General features: G+C 32.8%; 1 protein-coding gene across 1 annotated transcript; it reads left to right on the top strand.

The window, feature by feature from the left end:
* Positions 1 to 695: 695 nt before the first annotated feature.
* Positions 696 to 20,187, top strand: LOC134258613 (putative ankyrin repeat protein RF_0381). Its single transcript, XM_062741164.1, has 6 exons — positions 696 to 815; positions 1,718 to 1,907; positions 6,269 to 6,379; positions 9,992 to 10,052; positions 11,195 to 11,343; positions 17,981 to 20,187. Exons 2-6 carry the CDS (start codon positions 1,718 to 1,720, stop codon positions 20,185 to 20,187), a joined length of 2,718 nt encoding a protein of 905 aa, XP_062597148.1. The 5' UTR covers positions 696 to 815.
* Positions 20,188 to 26,140: the final 5,953 nt, after the last annotated feature.

Genomic DNA, 26,140 nt, shown 5'->3' with positions numbered 1-26,140 from the left:
TTTTTTGACAAATGCTTTTGCATGGGAACCGGGACTATATTTTTTGGCGTCAGATTAGCAAATGAGGCACCAATGCGACTTTAACTGACTAATCAGCTGAATGAGAAGAGCATCATGGGTTTTTTTTTATTTTGCACTCCATGGACATATTCATAGATTGACCTGAACCACGTGTTCGAAGTGACATGTAAACATGCATTTGGCATAAACGTATTCAATTAACAAATGGTCAGTTGCTCGTGGTTAGATCCTCTGTGCGCATTAATAAAAAATCCATATAAGGCAAACAAAGGTTTGTCAGTGTAGATGATATTACACATCTTTTTTACCAGCGTATCTGTCGCTAGTGAGCTCTAATTTTTGCCGTAAACTATGAAAAGATATATTTTTATTTAACACCCCCCCCCCTCCTTTAGCCACCCTTTTCTGTTGAAAATCATGAAAATTTTTCAGAAAGGTCTGGAATCACATTTTTCACAGAACAAGTTTTCAAAAGAATTAAACGGACTATAGCAATTTCCTATTTACTGCCAATTTTATTTATAAACCGGTTCTATCCTATAACCTTTGAATAGGTAAACCTAAACCACGTGTCTTGAATTTAAATCACAATTACAAAAGTAGGGGTGTTAATGCTTGTCAATCGTTTATCGATTTCAATCGTGACCCACGGGTAGACGCGTTTGTGTATTTTTTCCATTCTGTTATTTAAAAATACTTTACCTTCATTTCCGCCATATAACGTATTTGCGCAATATCATTTCAAGCCAAGATATTACCAGCTTATGAGATAATTATCGTGTATTCTGAGGAAGGTATGGAAAAATCATCAAGACTGAATATTTAATTAACCGTTTTATAGTACTATATTTGTCATATATCATATATTTATAATTTCTTTAGTTTCGTTTTCCATTGTTCGATGGTAAAATGCTTTTACTTATAATCATTATATGACTCAAAAATATTTTATATTGGAATCAAATCGTCACTTTTTCTTAACGATAGATCATCAAATACTAGGGCATGGCTTTTTTAAAAAAAATATTTCTTTAAATCTTCATGAAAAGCCTCCAATTGAAAACAGTCACAATGATGTATCAAATTCACAAAGTAATGGGTATTTACCCATACTACTTTTTTAAAGCTGATCGAGTTATATTATTCAAAAGTTGATCGTGTTATATAGGAAACATTATCAAATTCCCAACGTATATTTAGGAAAAGCTGAATAAAAATTCAGTTAAGCATTTTCTAATTAAGAATTGATAAACAAATAATTTTTATAATTTAGGTTAAATTTTCAGGTATTCAGAAAAATTTGCATGTTTTTATCCTAATTTTGTTTTCACGGTTTTCGATTTCCTTTCAATATTATATTGTTTGTTGTCTAAAAAGCTTGTGCTATCGTTGAATGACATCATAGAAATTACTTCACTGGTTCTATATCAGATGATGATTATGTTATTTAAAAGGTTATTCCTACCAAATTTTTAACTTCAAATTTATCAAACCGCTAAGTTCATTTTAAAAGAAAAAAATTACAGCATCGTATACATTTATCAGACCAGATTAGTTTTTTTGTCAAAACAATACACAGTGATGATAAACTGCAACACATGCTAAACTATAAAGAAAACAGAGTTTGCAGTTAATTTAGATGATCAACAATTGGTACATTGTATTCTAACTGTATAATTAAATTACATTTTTTCAGATGTCGTCCATGTTCTATAAGACAAAAGCTGTCAGCTGTCCGCGAAACTGGGATGAATATTTGGAAGCCGCCTCCAAACTTTGTCCTCAGTTTGACGGGGAGTATAATTATATCTGTGTTCCCAACCAAAACAAAACAGAATTTGTTCAGTTCTGTTTCAGAAGCGGAAGGTTTCCTGCTTGGCAGTTAGGTACGAGTTATTTGACTGAAATACTTCTCAATCGAATGATGTTGCTACTTAATTGCTCAGGTTTTTTTTTCGAATACCAAAGAAACTAACAATTAACATTTGCATAAGACATTGCAGTATGGTGTGTTCCCGTTTTGCACACATTTGTTAATTAGGTATAGACAATAGGTGTGAAGTATGTTTTGATAACAATTATAGTCTGATTTTTGGTTTGGATTTACCTGGATTTACCTGTGAATACCTGATTTAGCCTAATGAATTCTTAAGAGGTTTAATACAATTTTATAAGCATTTTATTAAAATTCTCTATGTATTTATGGGAAAATATTTTGTTGAATAAATTATTTATTTTTATTTAATATTATTTATTAAGTCCATTTTTTTTAAAAAAAAGATTACTTTTCAATAAAATTCTAAATGAATTAAAGATAAAAAAAAATATTAAAGAAAATAGAGAATAAAAATTAATTATACTCAATAAATAAATAAACTGTATTCATTCTCTTATTTTTTCACAATAAGTTCACCTTTCACATACATACTAAGTATGCTGTATGGTATAGACTATAGCAATTAAGTAATTATTTCACCTGGCCAAACTCCCGTTTTTCACACATTTTTTAATTACATGTAATTCAAATGTGTGCAAAACGGGAACAAACCTGCAGTATACAAACAAATGCACACAACTGCAATTAAATGTAAACAAAGGATATGTTTAAGATAACCAGCCCGAACACCGATATACATGACAATCAAGCAGTCAGGTTAACAAATTCGAGCGATATACGCCGGTGTAACGACGAAAAGTAACCTACGTAGAATATTGTTTTTCTACGTAGGAATTTGACCCTTTGGTTAATATTCTACGTTGAAAAATGACCCGCTTTTTTGTAGAAATTACGGCCTTAGGGACGTTTTTCTCCGTGTCCATTGTAGAAAAATGACCCCGTAGAATAATGACCCATTGTCATTTTTTGATGTAATAATTTTTTTTTGGTAGGAATATCTTGTTAGGCGAATGCATACGCCTTATATCAAGCAGCCTTATGATATGATGTGTTCATTTCTTAAACCTTAAATAAAATAACAAAGCTATACTATACCTTACATTAATAATACCAACCGTTTTATTCCCATTAAAGGAAAACAATATCTATTAAAATTTCTAATGCTATTAGAGCATAGATACGCGCACTCATATATTGGTTTATTACATTTTTTACGGTAAGTTTCCAAAGTTGTCAATTTAATCTTTAAAATTGTCATTTTCTACCTCACTGCTGATGTCAGTAAAAGAACCATTAAGAAGTTTCCATGATTGTAAATCTCTTTGATGTTACCCTGGATAAATGATTTGCAAAAATCATAGTAAAGTTCTACTTTTAAAAGGTTTAACGTTTTGGATCCTTTTTTTAAACTGGCGCGAAAAAGGACGCTTGCATAGAAAAGTTGATCTTTTAAGAATAATTAGTTTTCTATAAATGAAGTTCCAAATTTCTCATAAAAATAGGGATGGTTTAGTTTGTAAAAAATATTAAAATAAGTACTAAATAAAACTGTCTCTGACCTATGATACCAGGGAAACAAATAGGGGTTTGCTCAAAACCTTTAAAATGTCTTTTGTTGTTTGCTATAGTGTCAAAAAAACCTTTACAAAATGGGGGTTTAGCATAACAAATGATTAACTAATTAACAAAGTTTTGTCATACCAAAAATTGGCACATAAAGTTTGTTTTCCGCTTTCTACATGAATTTACGTTTCATGATTTTAAGAGTTTTTTACACCAATAATTCACACTAAACTTAAAAACATTGCTTATATTTACATTTTCCATGATTGAAATTAACTAAAAATAAAATATTCTCAATATTCGAATTTCTCGCTACCCTATATCGTTGCATTTTTACCAACGTCGCTGTAGCCTTATTGTGACGTCACGTTAACGCACGTTTCTCCTTGTATATTTCTAAGCGTGAGTATACACGAAAATGGTCTTCAAGTTAATTTCACAGATATAAACGAATCACTGGGACACTAGCGAAAGCTTACATTGAACTACGACAGGGCGATGTGTTTGTCAGCTGTTCGTGGCGTGATTGCAATGCTTTAAATGCTTTGATATTTTCCTGCAGATTTACACATTTATCGTGAGTAGAATTTGATGAAAAAATTACAGTTTATCGTGAAGATTTAACTAAATGTCTACCCAAAAAAATAAGGATAAACGTTAGAGACTGTACAGCTGAAAAAAATTGACATAAAACTTGTAAACAAAAGCTAGTTTCTATCGGTACATTCTCCATGTACACAGGTTAAATCGATAGCCGAAAAACTGTGTGAAATACTTGTTAACGTTGAAAATAAAATAATTATTATTCTACTTGCATATTTTGTTCATTTTTATACATGAAAAGCAAGTAGAGCAAGTCATATTATATTTATGCACCGGTAGATATTATTGCACCGTGTGATTAGGTCACGTATTGACCTCTGACCTCGAACTTCATACAGAATTGAAGATATTTGTTCTCCTTATGTTTATATAATAGAGAGATACCACAAAACTATATATTCAAAAATAAACGCAGATGATTAATTTATAAAAGTGCTAATTTCGGGACCCTCTTGTGGTTTATGGTTATTAGAAACATATCATGCCATTTTCGGAATAAAACCTTCGATTGATAAAAGAACACCCAAAAATATAATCATAAATTTATCCTCCTCAATGAAAAAATATTTATTGGGGTTCTACAAGCAAATTAAAAAAATATAATGAAGTTACTAAAATAAAAAAAAGTATTATAAAGTTACTATTAAGATATGTATGACACGCCAAATTCACAAAAAATGAGCTATACAATATTCAAGGTTGATAAACTATGTTTATCGACTGTAAACTACCGTTTACAAGCCGTGAACTATAGTTACCAATTTGTTAACTATAGTTTTATTTGTGAACTATATTTAGCGGTTGTTAACTATAGTTTACGAATGCTAATCCAAGTTTAACAAAACGTTAACAATAGATTGTGTTGATAAACATAGATTCACGTCTGTAAACTATAATTTACAATTGTGAACTATAGTTAAGAGTTGTTAATCATAGTTTCACAAATTTTGAAACTATATTTATGGCACGCTAAATTTACAACAATGAGTTAAACATAGTCGATAAACTAGGTTTTTCGGTTGTAAACTATAGTTTACGGACTGTAAACTGTAGTTAACAACGTTAATCTAAAATTTACATATGTAAACCATAGTTAACGCGATAATCTATGTTTCAGAACCGTAAACTATACTTAACACTGAAAACAATCATTTGCGATTGCAAAACAGATGATATATTTGATAAATACACTTTCACAATTTGTAAACTTTTATTAACGTTTTATTACAGACAGATATACTTAGTTTAGCATTCGTAAACTATAATTAACGACCGTTAAATATAATTCAGAAATGAAAACTATAGTTAACGAATTGTTAACTATAGTTTACGGTTTGTAAACTATAGTTTACAGTTTGTTAACTAACATTTACCGTTTGTAAACTATAGTTTACAGTCGATAAACCTAGTTTATTAACTGTAAAACTAGGTAGCACATTTTTGTGAATTTGGCGCGCCATATATATTTATCAAATAATCTATGTTTTGCAGTCGCAAATCATTGTTTTTAGTAATAAGTATAGTTCACGGTTCAGAAACATAGATTTTCTACCTATGGTTTACATATGTAATATATATATATTAATTGTTAACTATATAGTTTACAGTCCGTAAACTTAGCTAGTTTATGGACTGTGAAACTATGTTTAGTTCATTAAATATATTTGTAAATTTGGCCTGCCATAGATATGCAATCAAATATATATGTTGTAAAAGAGTAAAGTACATAATAAATGCCCCTCCTTACATTTGAAAGAATAAAAAAAATTATCAGGAGACATAGATATAAGGTTTTATTGGATAAAAAAGTAAGTATTTCTATTCATTTCTCAACGTGTGTGTAGTCGTAGAATTACTGGTCTGGAATGTTTTCTACGGTCGAAAAATGACCCTACTTGTTGTAGAATATTGACCCTGGGTCATTTTTCTACTTAGAAAAATGACCCCCTGGTCAATATTCTACGGGGGTCACTTTTCGTCGTTATACATGTACCGGTGCTAATATAATATTACCAAAAATGGCTTAAATCCATTTACATGTCATGCTAATTAGCTTTAAGTACCAAATATATTGAAAACACTTGGTAAATGCTATATTGAAACCTTTTCCCCGATAAATATTTTATGGAGAACTACTTGCATGTACGTTTGAATTGTTTTGTTGTCATAAATTCTCTTCTTAAGCCGAGCATTGTGCATACCTTCACAACACTGGTAACATGAATGCTGAGAATTGCACAAGATTTTCTTATGGATGCCCGAAAAAACATTACATGACTAAAGAGATTTATAAATGTAAGTTCATTTTTATAGTAGATAGTTGTAGACTTTAACTGTTTTTTTTTTGGCCATAGTTATTTAAATCACTTATTTTCTTTGACTCCCAAAATATTTTATATATTTACATGATTTTCAACTTCTTTGTTCAAACATGTTTTCGAAACTAAAACGAAACTAAAACGTACAGACTGATGCAATATATATTCGTACAAAATGGCGGCGTGTTTACACTCGCGACGAAAGTAGGTCAACATTGTAACTCGTTTATTTAAATTCAGAAATTAAATAAACAAGCTGCTGTCCTTTAAAAAAGGACTGCAATACATGGGCCACATGCATGTGTTTCTAACCGAAATTCTATTTTAAGAAAATTTCTAGGTGGAGTGAATATTCATGTATAGGTTTGTTCACATTTTCTGCAATGATCTGCCTACTTATGACTGATTATAGTCTCAAAGCAAAATCTCCAAAAATTAGCCTTTATGTTTTGTCAGTTTAAGGAGAGATGATTCAAACAAAAAATGGATGTCTGGATTGGTATATATTTTTTGACCTAATTTCATTGCAAATGATGCAAATAATAAATTACTTCAATACAAAAAAATTATAAACCTTCTGTGACGTTCAAAATTCTATCCTCCTGAAACCATACTTATTATTCTATACAAACATTTTACACTTCAAATCCTTTTTTTGCAACTTTAGATAAGAAAATAAAAACTACACAGTGAAAGTTGTTAATTTTATTCATTAAACATGACCCAAGTTGTTATTTTCAAAATTTCTCACAAAAGTTTGTTTGTAACATCTGTCCTTAAAAAATCGGGCTATTTTGATACATGTACCCATAATGGCTGGGACTTGACTCCTGTTCTTGATTTATATGGAAGAAATCTATCATGGAAAAAATAGATCTGATGGTACATGTAAAGCACAGCTCTCTAGTACGCAGATTTTTTTTTGGAGCCCCCTCCCTCCCTCACATTTAAAACCGTTGCTACAGACCTCTATCAAACGGTATTTGGATTGAATATCAAATTATTTTGTGAGCCTTGATGAACAAAACTAAGTATTAATGCCGTTGAAAACTTTTAAAAGGCAGAACTAGTCATTGAATGACGTTTTTTATTCAAGTTGTTAAGCTACATGTATCTATATACTGCAAGTTCTTCCAACTTTTTAAAATGCTTGTGCCATAGAATCAATGTTTAGGTTTTATATAAACGTATATGTATAAAAGAAAAATTCGGAACCGCCAATGAATATATAAATACGATATGCGGATTTAAAAGAGCGATTTGCCAATGAATGGCATATTCTAATTCGGATAGGGCGAATTATTCTACGGGCAAGTGGCCTAATGGGCGAAATCTCTAGCATTCTCGCGCATGCGTAGCCTGTCGTTTGCCCATTGCATCCGGTTTAACCTGGCTTATATATTTACTGCGTGGACCTCAGGGTCCACGCAATCAAAAATAACTTACCTAACACTTTGTAAGGGCGAACCCTTTAATATAACCGTATTAAATTTGGTAACAGTCTCGGAATGGTCCTGTACAGGCTTTTGACATACTCTGGTGTAATGTCGGTGGTCCAGATGCGCTGGATTTCACGGAAGAGATCGTCTTTGTTCTCAATTCGCCCTATCCTTCCTTGAAGCTTTCTTTTAATAAGGAGCCAAATATTTTCAATTATATTTAAATCTTGGCTCTAGGCTGGCCAGCTCATCGTTGTAATCCCGTTCCTATGCAAATAATCCTGAGTCGAACGTGCACGGTGTACAGGAGCATTGTCGTCTTGGAAAATATAATTTCCAGTCGGAAAATGGCGGGCTAAAACTTGCCACAAATTGTCGTCTAAGATTGTCTGAAATTTATCAGCATTTATATTTCCATCCACTTCAGAAATAGTGCCGACTCCATGCCAGTTGATACATCCCCAGATCATTACTTGGTAACATGGTTTTGTTTTGCGCCCCTCTACCAAATCTGGCCTCCAACATTCTCCCCGTTTCCTCCAAATATACACACAAGAGTCTTGTCCCACAAAAATCTGGAATTCATCTGAGAATATAAATTTTCTCAAAAAGTTGTCAACAGTGACTTTTCTCTTTTCACGACACCAAGATAAACGCTTTCTCCTATTTACCTCTCGAATTACCAGTTTTTGCTTTGCAACCCGTCTCACAAATCCATGTTTATGCAGATGTAATTTACAGTTCGTTTAGATATTGGCCGTTCTTAATTTTTATTAAATTTGTCCGTTATATCCAGTAAACTCTCTCTTCTGTGGGTTTTTACAAGCCTTTCTAGCTTCCGATAGTCTCGGGCTGTCACGATAGGTTTCTTGCATGGCTGGTCTCCGGATGTTTTCTATGAAACCTCGACGTTCTACACGCTTCTTAAAACTTGCGATTGTAGTCCGACATATCTAATGCTTCTGACACGTAACTGATAGTTTTTCCTTCTTGTAATAATTTCCAAGCGATTTCTTTTACCTTGTTGCTTAACTCCTTCCCTTTTCGCCCCATTTTGTTTCCGTCTCTTCAGATTTGTTTTTGTAGCAGACGACAATAAAATCACGTGACACATGAAATGTCACATGATTAAAAATGTTAAAAATAACTACCAAAATTCCAATCTCTATTTATTAACAACTTTATTTCCCCTATAAATATGAAAGTCGGAACACGCATGTAAACAGGTCGCCATTTTGCAATATATATTGCATCATACTGTACCGAATGGAATTTTGTTGACATAAAAAAAAGGTGTCAGTCTCAAACAAAAAAGATGCACAAAGTAAGGGTTAGTGGTAAATTAAGTATCTTTAAAAAAAACTATAGTTTATTAATTTATGTATTTTAGGAGGTCTATGACTTGAAGGGTCGGACATAAAAAATCATCATAGCTCAATGTTTTAGCTCAAAATATTGCAATTTCAATAAAAAAAATTTATGGTATTAAGGAATTGTTTGCCTCGTGTGAGGGTGACTACCTGTACTCCTTCATTTTAATTAACTTTACTCCGAAGGAATCAACACTGATTTGAATTAATTAAACAGCCAGTATGAATAGTGATAAGAGGAGTAATTTATGTCAGTCTATCAAAACATTTTTGTTTGGATTTGTAAGTGCAAGAAACCATGATTATTTGATTGTATATTGTTTAACGTCCCTTTCGAGAATTTTCACTCATATGGAGACGCCACCACGTGCACTTGCCGATGGAAAGCTGCAAATTTTGTCCTATACTCGGTACTCAGGGCCATTAAGCAGGTAGTGATCTTTATCGTGCCAGCACCTACTACGACGCAGGACCCCGGTTTATACGGTTCCATCCGAAGGACCGGTCTCCAATTCCCACAGTGGGATTCGAGCCCGCGACGTAAGGATCAACTTCTTACTTCGCGACTCTGGAACAGAACACTCTAACCACTGTGCCACGCGGGGGACGAAACCATGATATATATACATGACTTTGGAAACAGTAAAGAACAAATGATCAACCCGTCATCCACTTGTTCTAATATATAGGATGTACCATTCCAAATAGAGACTTAAAATATGACACGATTTTAAATCGGACAAATACAATTTATATTTTGTGTAACTGTTCTATTTCCAGATCAAGCGTGTTTAGATATAAATCCAAAAAGAGGATGTTACATTGCAGATTCAAATTGCAGGTAAATAAGAAGTTTTTTAATGAATCATTTCTATAGAGCCACCGTAATAATGTTAAAACCGCTTTTTTCAATTCCATTAATTGAAAGTGTTTATCATGATGTATTAAAAAAGGGTTTTCAATGCAATCTTTTTCTATTTTTTTTATTCTCTAAATATCTTCAAATACCTTGACTATTAAATTCATAATTATAAAATGTTAAGTTTGGGGTTACAATAGTGAAGAATGCCTGTTTGCAGACATATTCCATGAGGCCCTTTAATAACGTCATGGTTAATACATGTCTACAAAGATAATATTGTGCATTACCATATGCATGTTCACTGAAACAATGTAACTTTATAATTATATTCACATTGTACGCAGTGGTGATGTTGATAAGAATATCAGCACTGTCCCTGACTTTGGTTATGTAAAGGTTCAACTGCTCGTCTTCATTGTGATCATATCCCATATAATTAGAGATTTTTTTTTTTCATTTTACGTTATGATTTCAGGGCAGACATTAAAATGCAACACAAACACCGTTTGCCTGAAAAAAGTTTCAGACTTACCTTAAAAGGAAATGTCATGAAATATCTTCTTTCTGTAATTCCTGATGCCTTCTTATTGTTAAATAAAAATCATAAATATTGTTCAATTCTGCGGTGTAAATACAAAAGAAAATTAACAACTTTTAGATTCTTTACTAGATTTGAACTGGACTCATTTCTTTTTGGCATTGTATATATGCATGAATATATCAATATTGGTGATGAGAGGAGATATACTTTGTCATTGTAATTAAATTGATACTTTTCATAGATAAATTTATTAGTCTATTTGTCTCTACATTAACATCCATTCAAATATTGAAAAAATTAAAGAAAGCTGAATTGAATAGATCGAATGATAAAAATCTTGCAAAAGGGAAACAACGAGAAAAAATAACTTCAAGGTAATTTGTTTACTTGATCAATTAAAAGGACATACTGTGGTTGTAATCGGATAAAACTAGATGTTTATTTCTCCATTGCACCTGATCTCACCATTGATATTTTCAGGGGTTTACGTTTACCGTGCTCTCAGCTTGTTGAATTGACTTCTGATTATCATTACTGTTTATCGTATTAACTTTTATTTTCATATAATTTATATTTGCAGCAAGTCACTTACCTTAGCAGTGACTCCAGCTAGTACATCCCCAGCTGCAGGGAATGGAGTAACTATAGCCCTGTCCGTTGTATTTGGTGTGATATTTTGTCTCCTTATCTCAGTACTTATATCTTTCATCTATATGAAGAAAAGAGGAAGTAAGTTTATATACATATAAAGATTCCTCAGTCACATATCAAACTACTACAACAGTCAAGTTTAAAAATGAAATTTGCACTTAATTGATTTAAGGTATCATATTTTATATGAAATCAGGAAGAAAGCACTTTTTCCTTTATGCACATTTCCTCAATATCTCCGACAGGTGCGGGAACGTGCTCGTTTTCACCTGTCGGCCCTTGTTATGAAGGTCTATAAAAAAGGTTTATCATGATATACCTTGTTGAATATGGCTGAAATATATATGCATTTTTCCTTATGCACTACGCGTTGAGATAACGTTTCGGGGACGTTAATACGTTATATTAATGTTATTTGTGTATATTGCTGATGCCCTTCTAAAAATTGATTTGAATACTTTTTTGAAATCTTCTCCGATATTTTTAATCATGGTAGCATTTTTTTTTTAAATCAAAATGCCCTACCAAAGGAATTTACAACATTTTGATTACTGTCCATTTGATTGTACCTTGAATTTTACATTGAAGTCTATGGGCAGCGCATGTTTTGATAAGATAATGTAAAAAGTAATTTGAATTTCAAACAAATATCAATGTAAAAATATACGTAAGCTCCCTCGTTAATAAAATATAAAATAAAATAAATCATTTGCCGCACAAATTTTGAGAAATCAAAATTTTGATTTTTTTATATCAGGTTCAGATAACTATTTAAAAATCTTTAATGTATAAAATGACCACCTCTTTACTTGTTATCAGTCTTGTAAAATTTGGTTTATTTTACTTTTATCGTTATCTAGCAAAGCGTTTTTAACTAGTTTAAAATTATTTAAAAATCCTTTTATTACACATTGAATACCTTAAATACTATAGTTTAAGTCTGCACTACATACACTAGACAAAATTGCTAATGCAACACCTAAGAGAATTTATATTTTACTTCTAAAAACATGTTTATGATGTATTTGATATAAAAATATGTTACTTGAATAATAAATAAGGTACATTAATGTCAATCCTTATAAATAACTGCAATGTTTACTGAAGTTTGACCAATTTACAAAAAAAAAAAATAAAAATAAAAATCGTATCTATTCCATTTCTTCTTTGTATTTGTGTCCTTTCCATTTAATTGTACTAATTAAAAACTCAAAAAAAAAATTATACCGTAAGCGGCGTTTGACTCTAAAAGAGCGATCTAAAGAAGTTAGAATGACGTCTGAGGGGGGGGGGGGTCCTTTAGAGAAACCTGTAAAAATAAAAACAATAAAAAGCTGATGAATTCCAAACATGAAAAAGTGTTGCAAATAGATTAACAAATAAATAAAAAATGTTTACTATAGATAGCCACACGGAATTAAGTTAGCAGGATACAATAAGTTGAAAATTGTTCCACTAACCTGGGCCAACCGGAAGTTGAGTGGATTAGGTATGAACACAATCGCAACTTCTCGGACCTTTCCGACCTGCAGAAAAAAAGACCTCGAATGTATTAGTTACACGCCATGACAACCCCCTATTTTCACGATGTTTGAAATAAATGCCTGAAGACCTTTTATCTGTGGAATATGGAGTTCAATGTAATTATATTACCTAAAATATATTATAGAAGGACTTCTAACTCCCTCTATCCTATATCTGAATAAACAGAAATTGTATAGATTTTTAACATCCGGTGATGTTAATACATTCGAGGTTGTTTTCCGACCTCTTACGGAAAGACCCGAGATGATGCAATTGGGTATGGACACTAAGGCACCGGATGATTACTAGGCGATATGATAGTCAATAACTGTTTGTTATTTGATTTATAACTCGGGGACTATGGCAACCTCACAAACCACCTTTAGTGATCAAGAATTTTATATCTGGACAAAAATGGTGCCCAGATCACAACAAATAATTGGTTTTCGGACAAGGTCATTCAAGGGTCTTTTCATGATACCAAGACATTTGTCAATCCCACTGTTTTGGAAATAATGGCCTATTATATACACTAGTACCGATCCGACCAATGTTCAATCCACGAATAAGAATTAACAAGTGGCGCATTAGCAATTTTGTCTAGCTAAATCTATATCAGCACATCACAAATATATAACAATGCGAAAAAATATTTTTGCTTGCTTTTTTATCATACCCTTTGTTCTGAATTTTTCGATATGCATTTCTAATCTAATAATTTATTTTTATGCCATTTTCCATATTCTAACTGAATGCTCGATGCTTGCTGATTTTGACTCATAGAATTTTAAACATATTCATATAACATGACGTGAATTGGTTTACAGTCACACTGGCATTTCTTGTGTTAGGCTATAAATCATGTTTCGGATCGATGATTTTACATATGGTCACTAAATGGCGATTTATTCATATTTTTATTGCTCTATTCCTCTATTCCCTGAAAAAAATCTATGTAAGACGAACGAGCCTTCATTTTAATAGTAAATGACGTTGAAACAAACTCCCGTTTTTGCAAAGGATCTGTTAAAAAGCATTATATATATTTTTTTAAAACACGTATATTTGGACTCCACACATCAGTGAACAAGAACAGAAACCTTATTGCGTTACTTTTGCTCTCTCGCATTTCTATTTTGCATTTTCCTGGTTTTATTCATTCTCTTTTTTAACGCACACATTTCACAGATGTTTCATTTCTACTAATTTGAATGAAGATGTTTGGCTTACGAACGTGCAAGGATGTTTTTTTACAATCTGTTATCAAATACATCCGGAAGTTCAACAAATGACATTGAACGAAAGGAATCTGAATTATTTCCTTTTTATCCAAATGGAGATACGTAGTGTTACATGTATACGATACACGATTTCACATACCGCTTATTTCAATAAATAATTTAAAAGTGACTTCAGGGTGGGGGGCATGATTTGAACAAACTTGAATCTACACCATCTGAGGATATTTTCATATGAATATGACCAACCTTGGCTCTGTTGTTCTTAAGAAAAATAATTTTTCTGTATATTCCCATGTAAAAGTTTAATTATCCATTATGGTTCCACCTTAGCTTTGGAAGTCATGATTTGAACAAATCTAACAATGATTCGACCATATGAGTTTCATCTTTTCTGGCCCACTGGTTCTTGAGAAGACGATTTTCCAATGATGCCTTAATTTTTCACAATTTTGTAATTTTCTCCCTTTGAAGGAAAGCATGACCCTTCATTTTAACAATTCTGAGTCTTTTTAAGCCAAGAATACTATTTGTTAAGTTTAGTTGAAATTGGCCCGATAATTCTGGAGAAAAAGATGAATTGTGTAAAATTAAGCACAATGACAACGCCAACGACGGCGACAGACAACGAACAAATTTCGATCAGAAAAGCACACTTGAGCTTTCGGCTCAGGTGAGCTAAAACACTTATATATACAAACTAGAGCAAAGCTCGTTGCAAAGCAACGAGTAGGTCTTCCGTCCTGTTTGTCCGGAAGTAGCTTTCATTTTTAACAAAAATGAGAAATAACGCCAAAATATGCTTTTAATCCTCTACAGCTATGTTAATTAATGCAAAAATAAGCCATTTTTTGCTACTTCCGGTTTGACCGGAAGTGACGACGACGCACGGAAAATTAATTTTTAAGCTCCCAGACATATGTTACCCAAAAACTTGTCAAAAACGGCAAAAATACGCGTTTTCCGACTACTTCCGGTTTGGCCGGAAGTTACGACGCTGGACGTATTTTGACGACTCCATTAGATTAAGCTTGACACTTTCAACAACTTCGCTTCTTTGATGTATAACAAATTCTCAATACTTTTTGAGATATCTGCAAAAACTTTTGGCCCCTCTAGATCAGCCCTTTTTTCCGACATATCATTTGAAAGATCTTCTAATTCTGCACAAATTATGTGCTATATATTTTAACAAAATATTTTTAGTTTAGAAGATAAAAAGCAAAATATGAGTAATTTTTTATTCTTTTAAGCGTTCTAATTTTTGACCCCTATTTAGCGCCATTTTGAATAGAGAAATCGAAAAACAAAAACCGATGTGCAAAACTTCAATCCTTCTATTATCTAAAATCAGCAGAATTTCTGCTCCAGCTTTAGCCATCTCTGAGCCTTTGTCTGGAAACGAAAGCCTATAAATTTTCGTTTAAAGGGAAATAACTCAAAACCGGAAGTGACTTTTTGAAATTTTAGTCAGCATTCTGATAGAGTTTATAAACGTCTATAACCTCTGAAAATTTGAGCGAAATCCGTTGAGAAATGAGTGAGATATGAGGCCACAAAGTTGTGGTCTGCGAAGCAGAAGAAAAAAAAGAATAACTAGAAACGATCTCGTTGCAAGCAACGAGTAGGTCTTCCGTCCGATTCCGAAAAATAACCCATAAAATCGAGCTGAAAATGGATTAAACATATTTTGGACACACTGGTAATTGAAACGGGTCACTAGCGTGAAAATCCAATACGCTTATGGATTACGCTATTTGAACAACTACTCTTACTTCACTTGTATGTACATATAATTCTGCAACAGTTAATTTGTCTTGGAATTATGAAAGAAGGGTCACTATTCATAATTTCGCGCCAAACGCAACGAGTAAATCTTAGCGAATTTCTCTTGGAATGTTCATGGTCCTTCGGATGAGACGGTATAGACCGAGGCCCCGTATCACAGCAGGTGTGGCAGGATAAAGATCCCTCCCTGCTCAATGGCCCTGAGTGCCGAGCATAGGCCTAAATTTGCAGCCCTTCACCGGCAATGGTGCCGTCTCCATATCAGTGAAATATTCTGGAGAGGGACGTTAAACAGTATACAATCAATCAATCAATCGTATATAGGCAAATAACACTAAAGCAGTGAAACAGCTATGAATGGTTAATTTTTCAATTTTCAATCACGAAAGTTGACTATTCCGATTACTTACACTTTCATGAAAAAGGTGGTAATTTTCACCGAAAAAATGCCTCGATCCCCTTACGAGGGTCAAGAAATAAGATTCCATTATGTTCAATAATTTGCATTGAGAAAATAAAATGTTTATATAGGTCAATTAAACGGTCTTTGAAAAATTGTTATCTTTAAAAATAAAATATTTTCTTATTGTAACAGTTGTCCTTTCTATTGATTTAATATGACACAAGTGTGCATTAGAAAACAGTAGTCACGTTTTTTACTTACTACATTCTTGAAAAACTATTTATTATAACTATGATTTAAGCTATGTGTTACCGTGATGCAAAACAAAAGATAGAGATATTGTACTTCATTTGCACATTAATTCTTTTCTATTTCTACTTTGAGAAACAACCAAAACCAATTAAAGAAGACTTGTAAGTAGACCTTGGATAATAAATGTGGTTTGAGACCGAATTGCAACGAACCTACGACGTGACAATCCAAGGATCCCTACACATTTCATTGCTCCTTATGTTACTTTCGTTCAAGCAAACGCTCGGTTGCCTCTGTAAACCCCTATTGCGAAATGTCGGAATTGACAGAGACCGCCGCCATTAAGATCCCGCTTCAGACTTTTGAATGTTAATATCTCGGGTTCGAATTCATCAATTTACAAACAAATTATATATTCAGCCTAATGAGAATTGTTTCTAACAACCATACAAATATGATTTGAAAATATTGAAAAACAAAAAAGTTAAAAAATTTGACTTTTTTTCTTTGCATGCCGTTACGACAGGAAGTAGAGACGACGTACAAAAGATCGCGTCTTGGATAGTACTTATCACGATCTACAATCCCTGAAAGTTTCACAGTGATATCTTTTACCGTTCTTTAGATTATCCGCGAACAAGATGTCAATTTAAAATCAGAAAATTGTCCGTAACTTGGCACCAGAGAGAAATTTCCAAAAAATCTCCAGGATATAATAACTGCAGATAGCAACACATTGTTCCAGCAAATTTCATAAAAATCCATCTAGTAGTCTTCGAGAAATCACGTGCACAAAATTTGATGGTCAGAAAAATAATAATTATAACGAGCTCAAGCGAGCTTCAACGCCTTTTGCGCTGGAAAGATATAGACTCAAAAAAGCAATTTAGCAATCCTTCCTCTATCTTCACTGAAAATCTCAAGTCAATATCTTCATTCGTTTTTTAGTGATTGCCCGGACAAGCTGACCCTCTTAAAATCAGTAAATCGTCCATATCTCACGACCGGAAGTGACGACGTACTTATAAAAAATTTCCAATAAGGTTCAGACCAATATCTATCAGATCTGAAAGTTTCGTGAAAATCGACCGAGCCGTTTCCGAGAACTTGCGTGCACAAAAATCGGTAAGAAAAAAAAATTAATAATAATAGGGAAAAAGAAACCGAACGAAAACAATAAGGTCTTCCGTTGGAAACGGAAGACCTTAATAATCTTTACCAACAGAATCAGTAGAAGGTCTTCCGTTGGAAACAGAAGACCTTAAAAAGCAGAATGTTTAGTGAAGAATAAATTGTTGTATATGGCGAAGGTTTAGAGAGTGCTGAAATTCAATAATCTAAAACACTATACCATATTGGTTGTTATACATATTTTTCTGAACTTATTATAAAACCTTTAAATAGTCTATAGTAAATATATATACCCATTTTTGGGATAAATCGCTGAATTGTGACTTGTTGAATATTCTCCTCATACGGTACGCATGTTTTAATGAAATTTTTGTTTTAGAATACAGAAAGAAAAAGCAAAAAGACACCAACTCCCATCCAGCAAAAGAATATAAAAGAACTGAAAACGAAAATGTAAAACTCCTAGGAAATTCAGCAGAAAATGAAAGAGAAACGAATAACGAACCATATGTGCCGTTACATGAAAGAGGTTACATTTCAGAAAAACCAAACGTCAAAATAATGGATTTCAAAGATAAAAGAAATACAAAAGCACCTGCTCTTTATTCTGCCTGTGAGAACGGAAAAACAGATTTGTGCCGATATCTGCTCAATCACTATCCAGACATGCATAGTCAGGTAGATGATAATGGATGGAATGTCGCATTATATGCCGCACGAGGAGGAAAAGTTGAAATTCTAGAACTACTGGCACAAAAAGGCGTCGATATGACATATAAAAATAAGAATGGCAGTAACATTCTTCATATTGCTTGTGGTAATTCTAAATTAGAAATGTGCCAATATATCATCCAACATTATCCATATATGCTTAATCAGGTAGATGTTGATGGATGGAATGTCGCATTATATGCCGCACATGGAGGAAAAGTTGAAATTCTAGAACTTCTGGCACAAAAAGGCGTCGATATGACATATAAAAATGATAATGGCAGTAATATTCTTCATATTGCTTGTGGTAATTCTAAATTAGAAATGTGCCAATATATCATCCAACATTATCCATATATGCTTGATCAGGTAGATGTTGATGGATGGAATGTCGCATTATATGCCGCACATGGAGGAAAAGTTGAAATTCTAGAACTTCTGGCACAAAAACGCGTCAATATGATTTTTAAATATAAGAATGGCAGCAATATTCTTCACATTGCTTGTATGAACTCTAAATTAGAAATGTGCCGATATATCACCCAGCATTATCCAGAGTTGCTTAATCAGGAAGATCATAATGGATGGAATGTTGCATTATATGCCGCACAAGGAGGAACTGTTGAAATTGTAGAACTTCTGGCAGAAAAGGGCGTCGACATGACACATAAAAACAAGGAAGGCTGTAGTATTCTTCACATTGCTTGTATGAAGTCTAAATTAGAAATGAGCCAACATATCATCCAACATTATCCAGACATGCTTAATCATTTAAATGATAATGGATGGAATGTCGCATTATATGCCGCACAAGGAGGAAATGTTGAGATTTTAAAACTTCTGGCGGAAAAAGGCGTTGATATGATTTATAAAAATAAAGATGGCGGAAATATTCTTCACATTGCTTGTATGAACTCTAAATTAAAAATGTGCCAATATATCGTCCAACATTATCCAGACATGCTTAATCAGGTAGATGTTGATGGATGGAATGCCGCATTATATGCCGCACAAGGAGGAAATGTTGAGATTTTAAAATTTCTGGCAGAAAAAGGCGTCGACATGACATATAAAAATAAGGATGGCAGTAATACTCTTTCCATTGCTTGTATGAACTCTAAATTAGAAATGTGCCAATATATCACCCAGCATTATCCAGAGTTGTTCAATCAGGAAAATTATAATGGATGGAATGTTGCATTATCTGCAGCACAAGGAGGAAATGTTAAAATTTTAAAACTTCTGGCAGAAAAGGGCGTCGACATGACATATAAAAAGAAGGTCGGTTGTAGTATTCTTCATATTGCTTGTATGAAGTCTAAATTAGAAATGTGCCAATATATCATCCAACATTATCCAGACATGCTTAATCATTTAAATGATAATGGATGGAATGTCGCATTATATGCCGCACAAGGAGGAAATGTTGAGATTTTAAAATTTCTGGCAGAAAAAGGCGTCGACATGACATATAAAAATAAGGATGGCAGTAATATTCTTCACATTGCTTGTATGAACTCTAAATTAGAAATGTGCCGATATATCACCCAACATTATCCAGAGTTGCTTAATCAGGAAGATTACAATGGATGGAATGTTGTATTATATGCCACACAAGGAGGAAATGTTGAAATTTTAGAACTTCTGGCAGAAAAGGGCGTCGACATGACACATAAAAACAAGGAAGGCTGTAGTATTCTTCATATTGCTTGTAACAATTCTAAATTAGAAATGTGCCAATATATCATCCAACATTATCCAGATATGCTTAAGCAGGTAGCTAATGATGGATTGAATGCCGCATTTTATGCTGCACAAGGAGGAAATGTAGAAATTTTAAAACTTCTGGCGGAAAAAGGCGTCGGTCTAGCATAGAAAAAAAGCTAAGCGGTTTTATTCTTCACACTCTTTGTTAGAATTCTTAGTTTTTGTGCCATATTAGTATTCACCATTATCCTGATATACCGGTATCTAAGCAAGTACACAATGCAGGAAATAATGCCGCTTTTTAAATTTGCCTCCTAGGTGGGCGAAGTTAAATCGAATATTAGAACTTCTGGCAGAAAAGGCGTCAACTTGTCCTGTCTTAGCGCAAAATACAGCATTAAACATGTATGGGGAGTTTGAAGCGAGGCACAAGATGCTGGGAGTATTACAAGATCAGAACAGAAGCAATGTGGTGATTTTGATATTAAGGATAATTGTTTGACCTCTCGGCAGAAAGCCTTTCCAAATTTTGTAAAAAACCATGATGAATGCGTTAACTAAAGTGGTTTAAATGTTTGAGTTTATTAACTTCCAGTACTACATGTACACTGAATTAGGTACTTTGAAAAACCGTTTGTTTTTTCATTTCTCATTACTCCTACAAATTTATACCACGGTAAACAATTCTCTACTGAAGAATAAATAAATTCAATTAATTTTCGCTAATTAATTTCCTAATGCACCGATAAAATATTCTAGCTTTAAAATATCCTATAATATACATTCAAACCTTAGGTTTCTCTAATTTTTCTTTTGTTTGACCGGTACTTAATTCTAAACTATCCTCTGATATCTATATCCTTTTTAATACTTTATACAAAAATCTTTGCTTGTTTTAATGCAAAACCATTTGCCTCTTTGTGAGTATTAACAGGTGGATGTGAAAGTATGACTGAGTGTGAAAAAGTTTATTATATCGGATCTTTCGCTTGAAATCGTTGACAGATGAAAAAACATATGCGACGATTGCAACGGTAACTTTCGAGGACTAGCAACACCTCATAAGCGATGTCCTTTATTTTTATAAGAAAAATGGTCTTTCTGTGATATCGATCCTGTGTTTCCAGGATACACATTTTACTGATGATTTAGAACCATATATAGAAGCTCAATTGGGATATATATAAATGTATTTTTTGGTTTATCAGATCCAATTCACGTGGTGTAAGTGTCCTTTTTAATAACAAGTTTGAATGTAAAATTCATAAAGAAAAAAAATATGAGGGAAATCTAGTAGCTCTAGATATTACAGTCGAGGATAACAGAATACATGTAACTCTTATTAATGTTTTTGGTCCAAAATCCTGATTGTCTATATTTTAATGAAAAATAAATTCGTAAAATCTATTTGGAATTTGATAATGATTGTTTTATATCATATGATGATCTAAAGCTTGCTTTGAACCCTGATATTTTGATACATATGATTATACTTATGTTAACAACAAAAAGGCTAGAGACAAACTGATAGAAGTTATGAGGGATCTTGATATTGCTGATTACTTCAGAATCTCGAACCCCAAAAAATGTGTACACGGGGAAAAATCCCAGTAGGAAGGACGACTTGGGTATATTCTTACTAGATATAAACACCCGTGCAAGTGCGGGAAATTGAATTTATATACAGTTACCATTCACAACAGAAAAGTGTAGTTGTAAATTGAAGTTTTACTGACAGACTACAGGCTTATAGAGGGAAGAAATACTTTGCTCAAAATTCCGCATGAAGTAGATGTACGTCACCATCCCCACCAACTTTTTGTAAAAACTTGAAAAAAAATTTATATAATTGAAGTTTATGTGAAACCTCATACAGTGTTATAGATATTGTACTTTAGATGTTCTTATTTCATTTTCATAAAGGATAAAAGCAGCGAATACATGTATACACAATTTACAAATAAAGTGATTTTTTTTTGGGGGGGGGTGTAAAAATTCACAGGTATTTGGGTCTTAGTTTATAATTATATGTGTGCGTTATCGATATGTAAGAAAGGTTTCTTTTTTACATATCAATAAGGTACATCCATGTTCATAATCATAAACGAAAGCCCAAGTACTCGTGTAAAAATTAGCTTTGCCCCCCCCCCTTTCCGTGAATAGGCCGAGTAATAGATACAAAAGACTTTTTTTTAGAAAAAAGAAATGAAATGTATTTATTAAAGCACAAATCTTTACAGCTTTAATTGTATTTGAACAATACCTTATTCGTAAGTTTTCTCTTTTATTGTAAGCAATTTAATTACAGAGTACAAATTGTACGTCGGGTTCGTTGCTCTCGATGCTCTCAGTATAGAAAATACATTTTAATGGACAAAGTCATAAGAAAAGCGTACATGTACTACATATATTTTAACTTATATACAATTATTGACTGTTTAGAAGGGAGACATCACCAATTATTAGGTCTGAGTAGGGTTGTCACCCAAGAGCGATTGCGAATGCAAATTTTGCATGTACTTATTATACTTAATTAAGTTCCCCAAACGAAGTTGAGGAACATATTGTTTTTACTCTGTTTCTTATAATAATTATTTTTCTTCTTCCTGGGAAAATTTTGTCCACGAATGATCTTGTAAACTACACATCCGTCTTAGGTGAAACCTTTTTAGGGTCAGTAGGAATGTTATGTAGATTTGCCAAACGAATGTCATTTTGCGCGCACATGCTTGCAAGAGCGAGCACGTGCAACACGTGAAATAACCAATATATTGTAAATTGCCGTAAATTTTCTATTTTTTGATGAAATGTTTTGAAACTCATAATATAAGGATATATTTGTAGCATAAACAAGATGACATGGTCAAAATAGCAAGATCTCACGCGCATGCACGTGTGCTTTGCTCTGATTGGCTGAAACTAAAGTCTCAATATCTTTCTTGTTGTCTGACAAAATCCTTTGAAATTTTGAACATAGCAATGCATTAGGATATCCTACAACATGATATATAACAATTATCATAAAAACACGTGTATGCACGTGCGCTGCAATCTGATTGGCTGAAACTTTAAATAGCTATAACTCCCTTGGTTTTCAACAAAACAGAATGGGATTTGGAACATAGATAGATATAATGGATTTCTACAAGAAGGTATGGTCACATGCACATGCATACACGTGCGAGTACATGTACGTGCGCTGCAATCTGTTTGACTCAAACTTTAAACAGCTATAACTCCCTTGGTTTTCAACAAAACGGGGTGGGATTTAGAACATAGATAGATGTAATGGACTTCTACAAGAAGGTATGGTCACCATGCTCATGTATGCACGTGCGTGCACGTGAAATGAGTAAAATAAAAAAAAACTTTGAATGAGCGTATTTTTTTGGATTAAATACTTTAATATTCAGCATATTAAAATATATAGATATTTGACAAGATCATATGGTCCAAATGCACATACATTCACATGCGCACGCGTGCAATGCTAAAATTTGAATGAACTTGGTACACTTCCGGGTAAACGTTGTTAAAGTCTCAAATGCATAGAGTTTGTCTTATATAATGAAGCTTACAGGGAATATGGCACAAAAAATAGGTTGGGAGCGTTTGGGGAACATCTGTAACGGTCCGCGTTACAATTAGCACTAGTTACACTTGTCATAAACCCATTAACTACATTTGACATTCCCCACTGATAGATTGCCATTCAGATGAAATGAACACAATGGTAACCCAATAGACATTTGATATTTGTCTAATAATATAATCCCTCTATTAATAAATATTAGTGGCTTTCCTGGCAACAATATGTCTCTGATAATTTCCAAGCATACTTTGTTCGTTCTTACCAAACTACTTGTATAGATTTTTTATTGTATTTAAATTTAATTTATGTAGCACCATTTGTTGTAAAACTACTAGTATTTAATCAAATAACCCGTTTATTACATTATTTACAATTATTTCTTGATTAAATCATGTTGTTTATTGGCTTGATACACAGTAGATATGTACTTTTTTGGTCAGAGTTACCCACATTGTTCATTGTTTTTGTACACAGTAGATATGTACCTGTGGGTCGGTATACCCATATTGTTTTGGTACACAGTAGATATGTACCTGTGGGTCGGTATACCCATATTGTTTTGGTACACAGTAGATATGTACGTGTGGGTCAGTATAACCATATTGTTTTGGTACAAAGTAGATTTAATTTGTACCTGTGGGTCAGTTTACCCATATTGTTTTATTGTTGAATGCTCATAATGACAATCAATTTGCGTCTTATGAAGCTTCATTGTTATTGTTGGGTCGAAGTTACTTATATAGTTTATTGTTAGGTTGAAGTTACTCGTATTGTTTATTGTTGGGCCGAAGTTACCTGTATTGTTTATTGTTGAGTCAGAGTTAACTATACTGTTTATTGTTTGGTCGGAATTACCCGTATTGTTTATTTATTGTTGGGTCGAAGTTACACTTATTGTCTATTGTTGGGTCAGAGTTACCCATACTGTTATTCATTGTTGGGTCAGAGTTCCCATATTGTTTATCGATGGGTCTGGTAGCCCATATTGTTTATTGTTAGGTCGGAGTTACCCATATTGACTATTGTTAGGTCGGAGTTACTCATATTTTATATTGTTTGGTTGAAGTTACTTACATAGTTTATTGTTGGGTCGAAGTTACCCATATTGTTTATTGTTGGGCCAGGTTTACCCATATTTTCTATTGTTGGGTCAAAGTTACCCATATTGTCCATTGTTTGTGGGAATTACCCATCTTGTTTACTATTGTTGGGTCAGAGTTATCCATATTGTTTATTGTTGGCTGGGAGCTACCTATATTGTTTATTTATTGTTGGGTCAGAGTTTCCTATATTGTTATTGATGGGTCATAGTGTCTATTGTTGGCTGCTCATAATGACAATCAATTTGATTAAAACAAAAGTAAAAGGGAGATAACTCTAAACATGATGTTCTAGAAGCTTCAGTCAATATTGGGATTGCATTGGAGGTTGGCAAAAATAATTTGCGCTTGTCGCTTTTTAATCGGATATCACAACTTATTTCTTTTATATTATTAAAATAAAGTTTTGATTCAATAATTCAGCACTTGATAACATTTTATGAAATAAATAATCGATTCTTTGTTGTCAGTTTCATTAAAATTTGCCAGAAGCTGAGATCCGCCAACCGGAAACGCCACCATACTCACTTCGATGTTATTACATGGCTGTTTTCAGAAAATTGAAGTAGACTTTCAATTTAATGTACTATACTTACTATCCAAGTGAAATCTAAATATAGTTTACGGACATCATCTTGTATGTAGTATAGTATTAGAGGAGTAAGTAAAAACTCTGGTGCACCCGTTTCGGAGTTTATTTGCCAAAAATTAATTCATAAGTATAGATATCTGAAGGCTTATCCAACTTAGTAGAAAATTTTACCATAAAACCTGGCTTTAGATCAGATCCATTGTATTTCTAGAACTTAAGTTCAACTCTTTTGAGAGAGGTAGTAGCTTGTGGAAATTTAATAATATAAAATGTTACGTTAAATCATGGCGTTAAGAATTTAAAAAAAAAAAAAAAAAAAAAAAAAAAACCTAGGATAATCCAATGCCCACTCATTAAATCCTTTTTCTAATACCTGACCTTTATTTTCTTAAGAATTGATCTTGTTGACGTATAATTTATAAGTTCCTTTCGTACAGTATTCCTTAACTCTGCTTTCACAGGATAAGCAAATCTAAAGCGCTTACATGTATGTCTTTCCGTGACGTTATTTTAGCAGTTTAAATTTTAATTGCTTATTACAAAATAAAAAAACCAAACTTTTTTGGTCTAATAAACCATTTGAAAAATGTAATATAAGTGAGAGGTGTTTATCTTTGTGTGTGCTTTTGATAATTGTTATTCATGATTAAAATCAGCCTTAATTTTTTTGTCCGTATATTTCAGTTTAATCCTATATGTGTTAGTGAATGTATGAATGTGTGTGTGCGTTTAAAATCCTTTGTAAATCGCTTTGTACATATTAATATGGATTTATGTATATGTAAAATGGATAATGTAAATGTAAAAAAAAATTAAAATAATTAACATGTTTGCATT

Source organism: Saccostrea cucullata, unplaced genomic scaffold (assembly GCF_032062105.1).
Source record: "Saccostrea cucullata isolate Sc308-1 unplaced genomic scaffold, CSIRO_AGI_Scuc_v1 ctg2339, whole genome shotgun sequence".
In the NCBI taxonomy this organism is placed as follows: domain Eukaryota; kingdom Metazoa; phylum Mollusca; class Bivalvia; order Ostreida; family Ostreidae; genus Saccostrea; species Saccostrea cuccullata.
This window is presented reverse-complemented; position numbering and strand designations above follow the sequence as displayed.